The 13,385-nt window shown below is 42.8% G+C and overlaps 1 protein-coding gene across 6 annotated transcripts in view; it reads left to right on the plus strand.

The window, feature by feature from the left end:
* The window catches only part of PTPRO (protein tyrosine phosphatase receptor type O), a 1,002,672-nt gene that overhangs the window by 535,777 nt on the left and 453,510 nt on the right, over window positions 1-13,385 (plus strand). For all 6 annotated transcript variants that reach the window (XM_078674019.1, XM_078674018.1, XM_078674014.1 and 3 more), the window contains exon 5: window positions 6,391-6,831. In XM_078674019.1, the coding sequence (XP_078530145.1) occupies window positions 6,391-6,831 (441 nt within the window). The remainder of the gene's footprint in view (window positions 1-6,390; window positions 6,832-13,385) is intronic.

Here is a 13,385-nt window from a genome sequence, read left to right on the forward strand (position 1 = left end):
AACAAGATTGACAGGCATGAATGAATGATCTTTCCAGAAAGGCAGACTGTGAGAAATTGGGTTGCTGGACGACTGGGAAATGTGAGCGATGGTCACGAAACAGCCACAATCCCTTGCAGGGTGAACCACTAAAAGACAGTAACTTAACCTGAGCGTAACCCTGGGAAGCTTGGCACACAATGCTTAACTTAGAGGCAATGTGCAAAGTATTTCTGCAGCACACAAACAGCAACCAAGTGAAAACACAACACAAAAAAACCCAAACCTATGATTACAAATAGAGTACATTTTAATATATGTGTTTGACACCAAAACTACAAAAATCCAATCAGTAGAACCAGAGCAATTAATTTTTAAAGATTAAGGTTCAAATTAGCATCTAAAAGATCAAAGCGCCAACCGCAAACATCTAGTGGTGCGAGACCAGGTCAAAATAAAAAAGTCAAAGCCAACCTCAACAGAGCGTGGTTCGTATACAAGAAGTGGATTGGGCCCGGTCAGCACTTACCTGAGTAGGTAAAGTTCAGTGGGGCAAGGCTGCAGGAGGTGTCCTAGGAGGGAGCTTTGCCTTCAGATGACCTTTGGTCGAAGCCGTGGTGAATATTTCTACATTCGGACTTAGTCACCGAAATAGAAGTAAAACAACTCCAGCTGGACGAAGTTAGTTTTGTAGAGCCTTATATGCGTGCGTCAGCAACTTGAATTGGCATCTCTTCATTGCGGGAAGCAAGAGGAGTTGCCAGAGGTGGAGTGTAATGTGGGTTCGTCGGTGACGGCCGAAGATGAGTCTGGCTGAGGTGTTCTGTATCGTCTGAAGTCTCTGTAAGCAGGGTGCTATGATTCCTACATAGAGGGTGTTGCTGTAGTCCAGACGGCTGGTGATGAGGGCCTTTGTTAGATAAATACATTGCAATGGTTTCCTGGCTATCAAAGACTCCAACATGGCTAGAACTGATAGAGATTTACAGATTATATAAAGCAGTTCTCCTTTGTATGACAATTTGAGCATTCCAATGAAGTCTGAAAAAAAGTTGCAAATGTGTTTTATAGAAATAGTTAGAAGAAGAATCTACACTTTCTAGGCCTTCATTTGGTTTGCCTATTTGAAAAGTAAAATTAGATCTGAAAGTTGTAACTATGGTTCTAAACAGTACTGAAAATGAGTTGCTAAAGTGAACATTTTAAGTGTATCTTAAAGTTGTGTGTGTGGTCTAAATTCTGATCACACAAATTAGCAGAAATTTCCAACAACAAGAAGGGAATGTTTTGCTTTTTAAGGCATTCTTTTCTTACATTTAAATGGGATGAGAGACTAATTGTAAGACATTGGAGTTTTGGTGAACTGGGGTGTGAGCTCTGGTCAAGCAATAACCACAATCCTTGTCAGGGTGTAGCACAAGCCAACCCTAGATTAACCTGTGCTCAACCCTCTGGAAGCTTGGTACAGAGTAGTCAAGCTCAACTTGTAAAGTATTTGTGCAAGATGTCAAACAGTACGGAAGTGAATACAACACACAAAAACGATCCCACGCCATGTTAGAAAAATAGAGCAAAAGTTAATTAAAAAACTAGATCAGGATGAGAAAAATGTAATCAGTAGAACTGGAGATAAGCAATTTTAAAGATTTTAGTGAAAATAGCACCAAATAGCACTAAGCACCAACTGTGGACATCTGGTCACACAGACCGGGGCAAAGTCACATGTTTAGGCCAATCACAATGATGTACAGCCCAGCTTAGGAAACTCAGTTAGGCCAGCTGAAAAAAGTACCTTAAGTCCTGGTTTGTGGACTGTTGCGAGGATCTGCATCGAAAACGTGTTGCGCAACCAAAGCAATGCGTCAGTTGCGATGTTCGACGAGGCTGCGATGGAAGGTCCTACATCGGCATCAAGGAACCCATTGACAAGGGTTTGTAATGCGAAGTCTGGCATCAGGGATTGCGCAGCAAGGCGATGCATCAGTTCCAAGTAGTTGCGAGGCAGTGATGCAGAGTCCGTCATGGTTGTTGAGGCTGCTGTCGATGGGAGGGTCTCCCTGAGGATGTGTCACTCAGCTGTGGAGCCATGCAGGTCTCTGCGATGGGTTCAATCTGCACAGCTGAGGTGATGTGTCAGTAGGGCTCGGGGTTGCTTTGCACAGCAGAGGTGATGCCCTGCCAATTTGGAGCGAGTAAAGCAAACACAAGGAGTTGATGGACAGAGTGCTGAAATGTTTCAAACACTCACCGCTAGTCACAGATCTGGGTTAAATCCATCATCCTTCTTTAGCTCACTTCGCCACCTCAGTTTAGACCCAGCTATATGCAAATGAGTCTTGACTCTGTGCTTCATGGGAACAGTCCAGCCCAAACTGCCAAGCCAGGTTTTCCCTGAACCGGAAACAAGCATCCTGGACCGGTTTCTAGGTAACACCCTTCATCAGCCAGGTTAGCATGAATCCTGTGGCAAAGTGAGCAAGGGACCCACGTCTGGGCATACCATGCCAACTTAGGGTGAACAAAGCAAACATGAACACAACACCAGTCCCGGGAGGCTTGTTTCTGGCCCAGGGAAGACATGGCTTGGCATTTCGGGCTGGGCTTCCCATGAAGCACGGGGTCAAGACTTATTTGTCATATAGCTGTTTCTGAACTGGGGTGGCAAAGCGAGCTAAAGAACAATGATGGATTCAGCCCAGATCTGTGACTGGGGGTGAGTGTCTGAAACATTTGAGCGCTCTGTCCATCATCTCCTTGTGTTTGCTTTGTTCTCCCTAAGTTGGCAGGGTATGCCCAGAAGTGGGTCCCTTTCTCACTTTGCCACTGGATTCAAGCCAGCCTGGCTGATGAGGGCTGTTAGCCCGAAACAGGTCCCAGGATGCTTATTTCCGGTACAGGGAAGATATGGCTTGGCAGTTCGGACTGGACTGTTCCCATAAGGCACAGGGTCAAGACTGATTTGCATATAGCTGTGTCTGAACTGGGGTGCCAAAGTGAGCTAAAGAATGATGATGGATTCAACCCAGATCTGTGACTGGGGTGAGTGTCTGAGAAGTTTCAGTGCTCCGTCCAATTCAACCCAAATCTGTGACTGGGGTTGAGTGTCTGAAAAGATTCAGCGCTCCGTCCATCATCTCTTTGTGTTTGCTACCTTCCAAAAGTTGCATTTTTAAAATTGTAGTTTAAAATACGACTTCACCATAAGTTAGAATGTTTCATTGCAATTCCAAAGTCACCAAACATGAACTGATCACCTGTTCCCATTTGAAAAGTACAGGTTATTAAAAGTAATAAGCAACCCAAATGTTATCCTGTAGGAGAGGTAGGCCTTGGAGTAGTGAAAAGCGAATGTACAAGTTTTTACTACTGGGACATGTAAATCTTAAAAGCATGCGTCCTACTTTTTAAACACAATGCATTTTGCCCTCTGGGCTGCTCAGGGACTTCCAGAGGGGTGAATTATATGTAGTAAAAAGGAAGGTTTGTGCCTGGCAAAAGGTTTATTTTGTCAACCTGAAATTGAATTTTTAAAACTGCACCCACTGGCTGCAATGGCAGACCTGAGACATGTGTAAAGTGCTCCTTAAGTGGGTGGCACAACCAGTGCCGCAGGCCGACTAGTCGCCTTTAATTTAAAAGCCCTCGACACAGGTAGTGCTGCTTCACTAGGGACTAACAAGTAAATTAAATATGCCCACTGTGTATAAGCCTATTCTACCATGTTTTAAGGACAGAGCACAAGCACTTTAGCACTGGTTAGCAGTGGTCAAGTGTGCAGAGTCCTAAAGTTAGCAAAACAAAGGTGGCAAACAGGAGAGTTAAAGGCATATGTTAGGGATAAAACCATGACAAGGATGCTAGGTCTAACCCTAATGTTGAGCAAGACTTCCACGTTACTTCTCGGCCCCTCTGTATCAATTGGGAGCGAGGGAAGATGTGTTTGGGGTGATACATGGCATAACCTTTTAGAGGGGTAAATATTAAATAATTGGGATGTTATTCATTGTTAACCATCTATAATTCTACATTTGAAAACTAGAACTAGCAATCAAAACATATATATTGTGTGTAACACTGTTGTATAGTATAGATAATGTGAGTCTGAGGGAAATAGGAAAGAAGGGAGAGGTGAGGAGTCAGGAAAGAGGCGAGTGGACTGTATTACGAGTCAAAGGAGAAGGGGAGGAATCTTTGAACGATGTATTAATTGATAGGAACTTTTGTAAAAGGCTGTATGTCTCTTTTGCTTTGTTTTAGATTGTTTGATAGTGGGTTAAAAATCAATGGTTGTGTGGAAGGGAGCCCAGGGTGCAGGTAGATGGCAGGGTTGCCATGTCCTAAATTGTTCAATTTTATGCGTTCAGTTAAATGCAAGTCTGAACCGTTCAATTTTCCAGAGCTTTCGCAATTGATTGTAATTTGTTTTAGATTGTACATTTGGGGTGAGTGTGCTCCAGTCTCTAGGTGCTTGTACACCCAGTGATCTTCCTCTCAGTTTCTGCCTGTTGAATAATCATTAGTTGTTCTGATGGGCAGACACAGAATGAGGGACTCTGGTTTTGGTGTTGTAAATTGAGATGTGTGCTTCTAAAGGAATGCTGGACATTTGCCCCATATTGCTTTTATGGACAGTGCCCAAGACGTGGAGTTTAATCCTGGCATCTACTGTGAGGCACAGTAGTCCTTAGAGGATGGTTTGATGTTGTGCTGCTTAGACAGGTTGATGGGCAGTCTATCTGCCTGGTTCAGGAGTCACCACAACTTACCAATTCGTTTCTGGTATAGACATAAGAGATACTGGAGTTTAAAACACATCAGATGAAAGGTTATTGTAAGCATACGTTTGGGGGAAATACTTTGCAATTAATTGCACAAAACAATACATTGATGATTTCTGGATCATACTTTCGATTAATTTGCGCAAATCTTAAAATCTAGTATGCTGCTGAGTAGTAACTTTATTAGTGTACCTGGAATTGCCTCTCATTTTAGTATTAGCCACTCAATTAGTGACATGTAAAGAATACTATACAGGTTTGACAATAAAAGAATGACTGGAGCACGATATGTTATTATAAGATAAAAACATGTCTGCCAGGCACGTTTAAGAGAGAAGCTCAAGGGCACTTGGTCCTGGGATCTGGGGCTCAGACGGGACCATATTTCAAACCTCATCATTAAATAATACACACATTGAGTGAAACCTGTGCGCAGCTGCAGCAAGCATCATTGAACATCTATTTTGTGAAAGCAAAGCAGGCATGCACATGTCCTTGCCACTTTTTAATGGGAGAGAGGAACACGGTGCACCATTCTTTTTCCACTTGAATGGCTCAACTGCATAAAAGGAAGCTTTCTGATGGTCTGACATTTGCATCTACACTACTGAGAATCTGCTACAGCCAACCACTGCTGAGAATAACACTATATACAGTGAGGGAAGAACAAGGGTAAGTGTAAGAGAAGGCTAATGTTTACTCTGAGTGTTATGGTTAGGGTAATGGCTTGTTTTTGATTTATGGAAAGAGGTAGGGTTAGGTTTTGGATTTGGGCTGGAGTTGGGTAAGGGTGGGCTTTGCGTTAGGGATAGTATAAGGGATAGTGTTCGATTAGGTGTAGAGTTAGGCCTCTGGTAATGAGATGAGTTTGGCATTAGGTTTAGTCTTAGTATTAGAGTTATTTTAAGGTTTAGTCTTAGGGTTAGAATTTGGGTTATATTTGGGCCCAGGCTAAGTTTAAAATTAATGTAAGTATATGTACTCTTGGCCTTAGCTTATTAATAGTAGTGGTGTTCTCAATAGTGTCATTTTCAGTAGTTGTAAATTTGATGTAGTAGGTTCTATCTAATGATATGCAACCACATTGACCTACTTTAACCATCTTGCAGGTATTTTAAGATGCTCACTACAAGTTGGAGTAACCATTGTGCTTTACAAACTCACTAATAATAATAATAATAATTACATCTGGGACCTACCTATAAACTTTATGCGCTATAAACTCTCAAGCAGCTCCCATTGAAAAAACTACATTTGTCAACTGAATTATCAAAATCTCTGAAAACATTTGTCTTATCCCAAAAGCATCTACTATATCCATCAGATTTAAAATAAAAGAAACACTGTTATCTACCAAACACATTTAAAAATAAAATAGCTAATATATAATGAGTTCACGTAGCGTTAAGACCAGGATGTAGTTGAAAAGAGCCAAAATGTATTGAAAACACTAACCAAACACATCAACATCTAAATATAGAAATGTATTTCACATATGTATTGATACTTATATTTCTACATGTTTTTGTACTATGAAAATTATTGGCATTTCTTGTGACCAATATCAATCCAGGGAGACTCAAATATGAATGTTTGTTATAATAAACTGTACTTATGTTTTTATTTTTTCCAGTTCCCTACCCACCCAGAAATATTTCTGTGAAGATAGTGCTCCAGAACGAGAGTAGCTTGGAGGCCAATTCCAGCTTTAGTCCAGCTGAGACTTTCCTAGAATCGCAGGAAGCAATGGAGAAAGACAGCCCAGGCCAATATTCTGGTGATCAACCAGAGAGCCTGACAAATGGCGCCAACATTTGGACAGAGTATTATTATAACAATACAGATTATGAGACAACTTCACAGCCCTATTGGTGGGCCAATGAACCCACAACTCCGGACAATGAGGGGTTTGTGAATGGCGCACCCGTGGATTATGAAAACTACGCTACCAGTATACCTGTGAAAGCAACACCAACCACTTTTGCCTTCCCACCATTAAAAGTGATGCTAAACTGGTTGCCCCCAAAGGCAATTACTGCATTTGATGGCTTCTATGTATTTTTTGAAAAAGATGGTAAGTGAAAAATTGCAATTAATTTTATACAAAACATGGGACTAGGATAAAGTAAATAATTAATTTAAAGACATATGTGAAAAGGGTCTGGGCAACCCTCTAACTCTGAATGACTGATTTCTGTTTTTGTGGTTTATCACTTTTATTGCATAACTTAAAAGTATATTTGTAAAGCACATGTTCGTATCCGCAGACTGATGACAACAACTGTTTATTATTACCAAAATGAATGGGTATCTTTTCATCAATCACAAAAGATGAGAAGTTGAGCCACTGAGTTTAAAACCCGTGACCAACTGGTTAATGTTTTTTCGATTTTCCTGCTAGGTCACTATGTACTTGAGAAAAAAAGTGTCTGAGTTTTTGCAGGTAACAGAAAATGTATTAGCTAAAAAACGTAATAACTAGTTTAATCAGATGCAGTGATTTTGACATTGAAATATTAACAGCATTTATATTATTGACGTTCTGTTCACAACTATCCAAATGGTTCACATTTACTGCTTTCTCAAGATAATCCATTTACTGAGCAGTGGTCTCAAGAAAGCAATACATGAAAAACACAAATATGTACTTTGATAGACACACTCAAAGCGATCCTGATACTCAAGTCATAAAGACTTTTGATGAACATGTTTTTTCTTCATTTCATCATTTATTAGTCATCTATAACGTGGTCCTTGAAGAGCATTATTATGCTTGCAAAAAGAAGTGGATACATGGCATCACTGTTTGGCATATAAGACAGGATCCAGGGCCTTAACCTGCCTGTTTCAGGCAGAGCTGGAAAGGTTTCTGGGCAATGCCAGATTGCTTCCCAAACACACAATTGAAATATGTGATTTTCTCAACTCAGAGAAACCTGATCTAGGCTTCTTAACTGAGACCTGGCTAAAACCGAGTTCCACCCCTGCTATTACCATGGCAATTCCAGAGGGTTACAGGATTCAGAGATTGGATAGGCAGACGAAAGTGGGCGATAGTTACGGTACTAGAGCAACGCTGTAAGGAGAAAATTGATATTTTGATATTTTGGATGGACCTTCTCCCACAGTGCAGTTGGAATGGTGCATTAGTTTATCCTCCTCCAGGTCCTATTGCCGAATTCTCACTTCAATTAATGGAAATGAGTGCACTCCATGTGATCTCCTCCAATAATTTTATGCTGTTGGGAGAGTTTAATGTACACAGCGGGTGCCAAGACAATGCGGAGACAGCGTCTTTCTTGGCTGACTTAGCCACACTGGACCTAATTAAAACTAATGACGGTCCAACACATAAAGCAGAACATAATGTAGACATCATTTTCTCTAACTCACCACACCTGTCTTGTAAAGCCCCAGAGCCACTCAGCTGGTTGGATCATTCACTCATTGACTTTCATATACAGGGACCCAGAGGACAGGAATCATATAGTCCAGACCATCAGTTCCACTATAGGCGACGGCACAAAGTCACCCCTGACTCCTTCTTAGCGGTTTTCACCCTCTGTGGGATACTGAACCTGGAAATGTTGAGGAGGGCCTAGCTCATTTCAATGAGACGGCTAAGTGCGCCATTGACCATATCGCCCCATTGAGAACTCGAGTGAGTAAATCCAGGCGAGCACAGGCAGCCTGGTTTACAGCCGAGCTTCTTGACGGAAAAAGACATTGTAAAAACTTGGAGAGGCGATGGCGACGGACTCATCTCACCGATGACAAAGAGAAATATAAGACAGCCCTCACCCAGTATCATAAAAACGTAAAGCTGGCCCAAAAATCCTATATTACCCAACAGCTAAGTCAGGCTGAGAATACACCTAAAGTATTGTTTCAAATTTTGAAAAATGTTACAAATCCTTAAGCCTGTGATCTTGAAGAAGTTTCATCTCAAATCCTCTGAGATAAAATAGCTGACTATTTTATACAAGAAATAGATACCATCTATAATAATATCACCTCTGCTGGCAGTTCACAGCTGGTTGCCGCTATTATAGAACCTCCACCTTGTTCTAAGGTAAATTCATTGGCGAGTTTTCCCTCTTTAACTTTGGAAGAGGTGGACACCTTAATATGCAATGTGAAATCAGGCTCGCCACTTGGTATTATACCTCCCAGAATCTCTTCCTCTCTGGCCAAACAGCTGTCAGCCCCAATTTGCTCTCTAGTTAACTTATCATTGAAGGAAGGACAGTTGCCTCTAGCATGGAAGGCGGCACAGATTATTCTGATTCAGAAAAATACCAAAGCCTCCATGGAAGACCTCTCTAATCTACATACAATTTCTCTCTTACCTCTCATGAGCAAACTGTTGGAAAGCAAATTAACAAACACTTGTCGGACCATATCGAATCGGCCAGCTGCCTTGACCCTTCTCAATCAGGCTTTCGACCGAAACATAGCACCAAAACAGCCTTGGTGGCTGTCACAGATAACATCACGTTAGCACTCAATAGCGGTCAATCTATTCTCCTGGTGTTATTAGATCTTTCTGCCGCATTAAATACAGTTGACCATCAGACCTTGCTCAGGAGACTAGAGGAATCTGGTATTAGTGGTGTGGCACTGCAATGGATGACAAGTTTCCTCACAAACCGATCCCAGACCGTGAATCTGGGGCCGTATCGTTCTAAGTCTAAAGAACTGACCAAGGGAGTGCTCCAGGGGTCTTGCTTAAGTCCCACCTTATTTAACATCTATATCGCTCCCTTGGCCGCACATCTAAGGAACTTTGGGTTCATCCTGATATCATATGCTGATAACACCCAACTTACTTTTTGTTCTAAGAAATCTCTCCAGACGGCTCAAGCCTCCTTCTCCTCCAGCATGTTGGCAATATCTCAATGGATGCGTAACAACTTTTTACAACTAAACACCGGAAATACTGAAATCATGCTATTCGGAGAGGCTCCACTGCTGTGGACCCCAGAGTGGGGGCCAAGAGAGCTGGGGACTCTTCCAGTACTAGAGACAATGGTAACAAATGTAGGGGTTCGTATTCAGCAGACCATAGCCATGAAGGAGCATGTGACCCATACGGTGGGATCTTGCTTCCACATGCTAAGCTTCTTAAGAAGAGTCTTCCCTTTCCTTCCTGATTCTAATAAGGAAGTCTCTTATTCAGTCTCTAGTGTTGAGCAGATTAGATTATTGCAATGCTTTGCTGATTGCAACCAAAGAGTCTTCTCTGGAACGCCTACAGGTAGTGAAGAATACGGCGGCCCGCTTAACAATGAATGCCCCTTATCGAACTGCCTCACTCTCCCTTCTCCAAAAGCTCCACTGGATGCCCGTATGCAAACAAATAAAATGTAAGGTTTGTTGCATTACTCACAAAGCAGTGTCGGGTAAAGTTCCTATTTACCTTGCAGAGAAACTTAACGGTTACATTGCCCGTAGGGATCTCCACTGTGGTTCGAAACCCCTCCTCAAGATACCAAAGGTTAAGAAGTCAAAGACAGGAGGAAAAACATTTTCATATTTAGCACCTCTCTATTGGAATCAGCTCCCCATTGCATTGAGGCAGTGCCCAGACCATCTGCAATTTAGGAAAGTGCTGAAAACTGTTCTGGTCTAGCTCCTTGCTCCTATGTGACGGCTTTCTCACTATAGGTCTGTAAGCGTCAAGATAACCCTACGGGGTGATTCAAGCGCTATACAAGTCCATAAAAAAAATTGAAAGTGGACTTGAGAGGTGATTTGGTACATTTAGACTCATGATTAATGTCATAATTAATCATTAATTAAGTCATTAATGTCAGGACAACCTTCTTCTTCACTCCTCCCAATCGGGTTTTAGGGCGAAGTATTCTACGGAGACGGCCCTCCTCTTCTCCACCGAACTGCTCCGCCGTAAAGTTGATGACGGTCACACTGCGGCGCTGATACTATTGACCTGAGTGCAGCTTTTGACACCGTGTCGCACTCGGGTCTTCTTGTATGCCTGAGTGAGATGGGAATAGCAGGCCAAGCCTATGATTGGTTTAGCTCTTTTCTGGCGGACAGGAAATTTCAAGTTCACTGCCCCCATATAAATCCAGTCCGAGATCTCTTAGACAAGGGGTTCCGCAGGGCTCTATATTGAGCCCCACGTTGTTCAATCTATATATGGAACCCCATTGCAAGATTGGTGGAGTCTTATGGGGTGGATATTCATATGCAGATGATACCCAACTGGTGATTACGATATCTCATAACCCAGTTGGGGCAGCAGAGAACTTCTCCTCCTGTCTTGTGGCTCTTGCTGGCTGGATGAAGGGTAATTGTCTGCGCCTCAATGGCAATAAGACGGAACTCCTGATTATCGGTCCGTCTCCCTCCGTCTGGACCTCAGCCTGGTGGCCAGCTGACTTGGGTACTATGCCCACTCCATCTGCCACGGTGTGAAAAATCTGGGTGTTATCTTAGATTCTAATCTCTCTTATTCCCAACATGTGAGGATTGTAGCCGGGAAATGTTATGGCACACTCAAGGTCCTCCGTAAGATCTTAGATCTTCTTCCATTTAAAGCTAGGAAAACCCTAGTGCACGCCCTAGTCACCCCACACCTCGATTATGGGAACTCACTGCTCTGTGGGCTTAGTAGAAAGGGCCTGAGCCAACTCCAATGTGTCCAGAATGCGGTGGCTAGGCTAGTTTTAAAACTGCCTAGGAGGTCATCTGGTAAGCGGGCACTTCATATCTTGCACTGGCTTCCCATGCAAGAACGCATTCGGTTTAAAACCTTGTGCATTACCCACCGCATCACTCATGGCCGTGGCCCCACATACCTCCAGAAGATGATGACCATATATCGCCCTAGACGATCGTTGAGATCTATGGGGAGCATGCAGATGATGGTCCCCCGCATCCGTCGTGCTCGGATGGGAGGGAGATCCTTTAGGTTCCTTGCCAGCAAATACTGGAATGAACTCCCACTCGAGCTCCGGATGGAGCCTTCGGAATCGCGCTTCAGGTTGAAACTGAAAACTTACTTGTTCCCCACGGTCTAGTTGTCCTGCTGCTTTCTGCTCTCTCCCCCCCGGGTTGCTGGGCTTTCATTCGGAGTTCTGTTGGTATGCACCCACAGCGCGGGGACGCACTGTCTTCCTGTGTGACCAGGCGCTTAATAAATGTTTTTATTATTATTATTATATATTGGTGGGAGGGATTAACATTTCCGAAAGTGGGGCGATGGATGACATTAATTTTCCATGAGGCATCTTGGTGACAAAGCATACGTAAAAGCGCACATGTAAGATCATACCAGGGGCGCACATCCCACATGTTATTGCCGCTGCCTTCATGGTCACATTCTCAACCAGAGATTTCATGCTTTTGGTTCATGCACCTGTGGTACCCACAGCAAAGCCATAGAAGTATCTAGGGGCATATTTACAAGCTCTGATCACCACAGGAATGTCACTTTTTGCAACGTTCCTGTGGCAAGAGGTGCATCACCTTATTTACATGGTGGGGTTAAGCCACTTAATGTGGCTTAACGCCGCCTTCTAAATAAGGCATCCTTCCATGCTATATTTAGCGTGAGAAAGGGGTGTGAAATAGCTGATGCAGTGTGCGATCAGCTGCAACACCCATTGATTTTGACACTTCCCCATACTTACAATGCTGGTGTAAATATGGAGCAGCCCCAATATTAAGACCAGGGAAAACCTGGTCTTCACATGGAGAAACAAGGAGAAATTTATTATATCTCTTCGTTTTTGCTGTTTCTATGTATGCTGCATTGTGCAGCACATACAGAAACAGCGAAATGCCATGAATTATTATATATGTGTAGGAAATTGTCCCTTCCTGCACATAAAGAATCATTACAAAAATGGCAATTTGCAACTTCTACGTGTGCTGTACAGTGGAACACAAATATGAGTTACAAATTGCATTTGTGATTGTTTATGTGCAGGAAGAGACCCTTCCTTCACATAAACAACAATTCCCCCAATGAAGGTACCCTTGTACTATGGTGCAAGTGTGCCTGCATTGGCGCTAGGCAGCTTAGTTTAGCACCAGCATTAGGGGAAGCACAGTGGTGCACCGTGTCTTTGTACATACGGTGCGTCCCAGCGTTTTCAGAATGGTGGAGCATGGCGTCAGCAAGTTTTGCTTATTGCCACTCGCCGTCATTCTGTTGTACATATGCCCCTTAATGCCTCAGCTCTAACACATCAAGAATGTGGGCCTTTCTCACAGATGTCAACAAACATGTTTCTTTGGAAGAAGAGACTGAAGGGCATATGTACAACAGAATGACTATGGGTACGTCATAAAAAGTGAATATGCCCCTGAATTCTTTCTCAACATGGCGACCACGAATATTGCACAAAGACAGAAAACTACCCATTTTGCAGCGGGTGAGCATATATAATGACTCACTTCCTCCTCAAATGCCCGGCTGCAGTGTGATTGTGCCGGTTTGTGTGCTGCAGCCACTCTAGTTTACTGCTGCCACTCTAGTTTCCACCCGGTCTCCATTTTCCCCAAACATCCTAGTTCTGCGAATAAACCTTTTAGGTCTTTTAGTTAGAAAATAATTCAAATTATATAAAACCAGAAGTGTAGCAATTAAATCATAAT

The sequence above is a fragment of the Lissotriton helveticus genome, chromosome 1_1 (genome assembly GCF_964261635.1).
Source record: "Lissotriton helveticus chromosome 1_1, aLisHel1.1, whole genome shotgun sequence".
NCBI classification, from domain to species: Eukaryota; Metazoa; Chordata; class Amphibia; order Caudata; family Salamandridae; genus Lissotriton; species Lissotriton helveticus.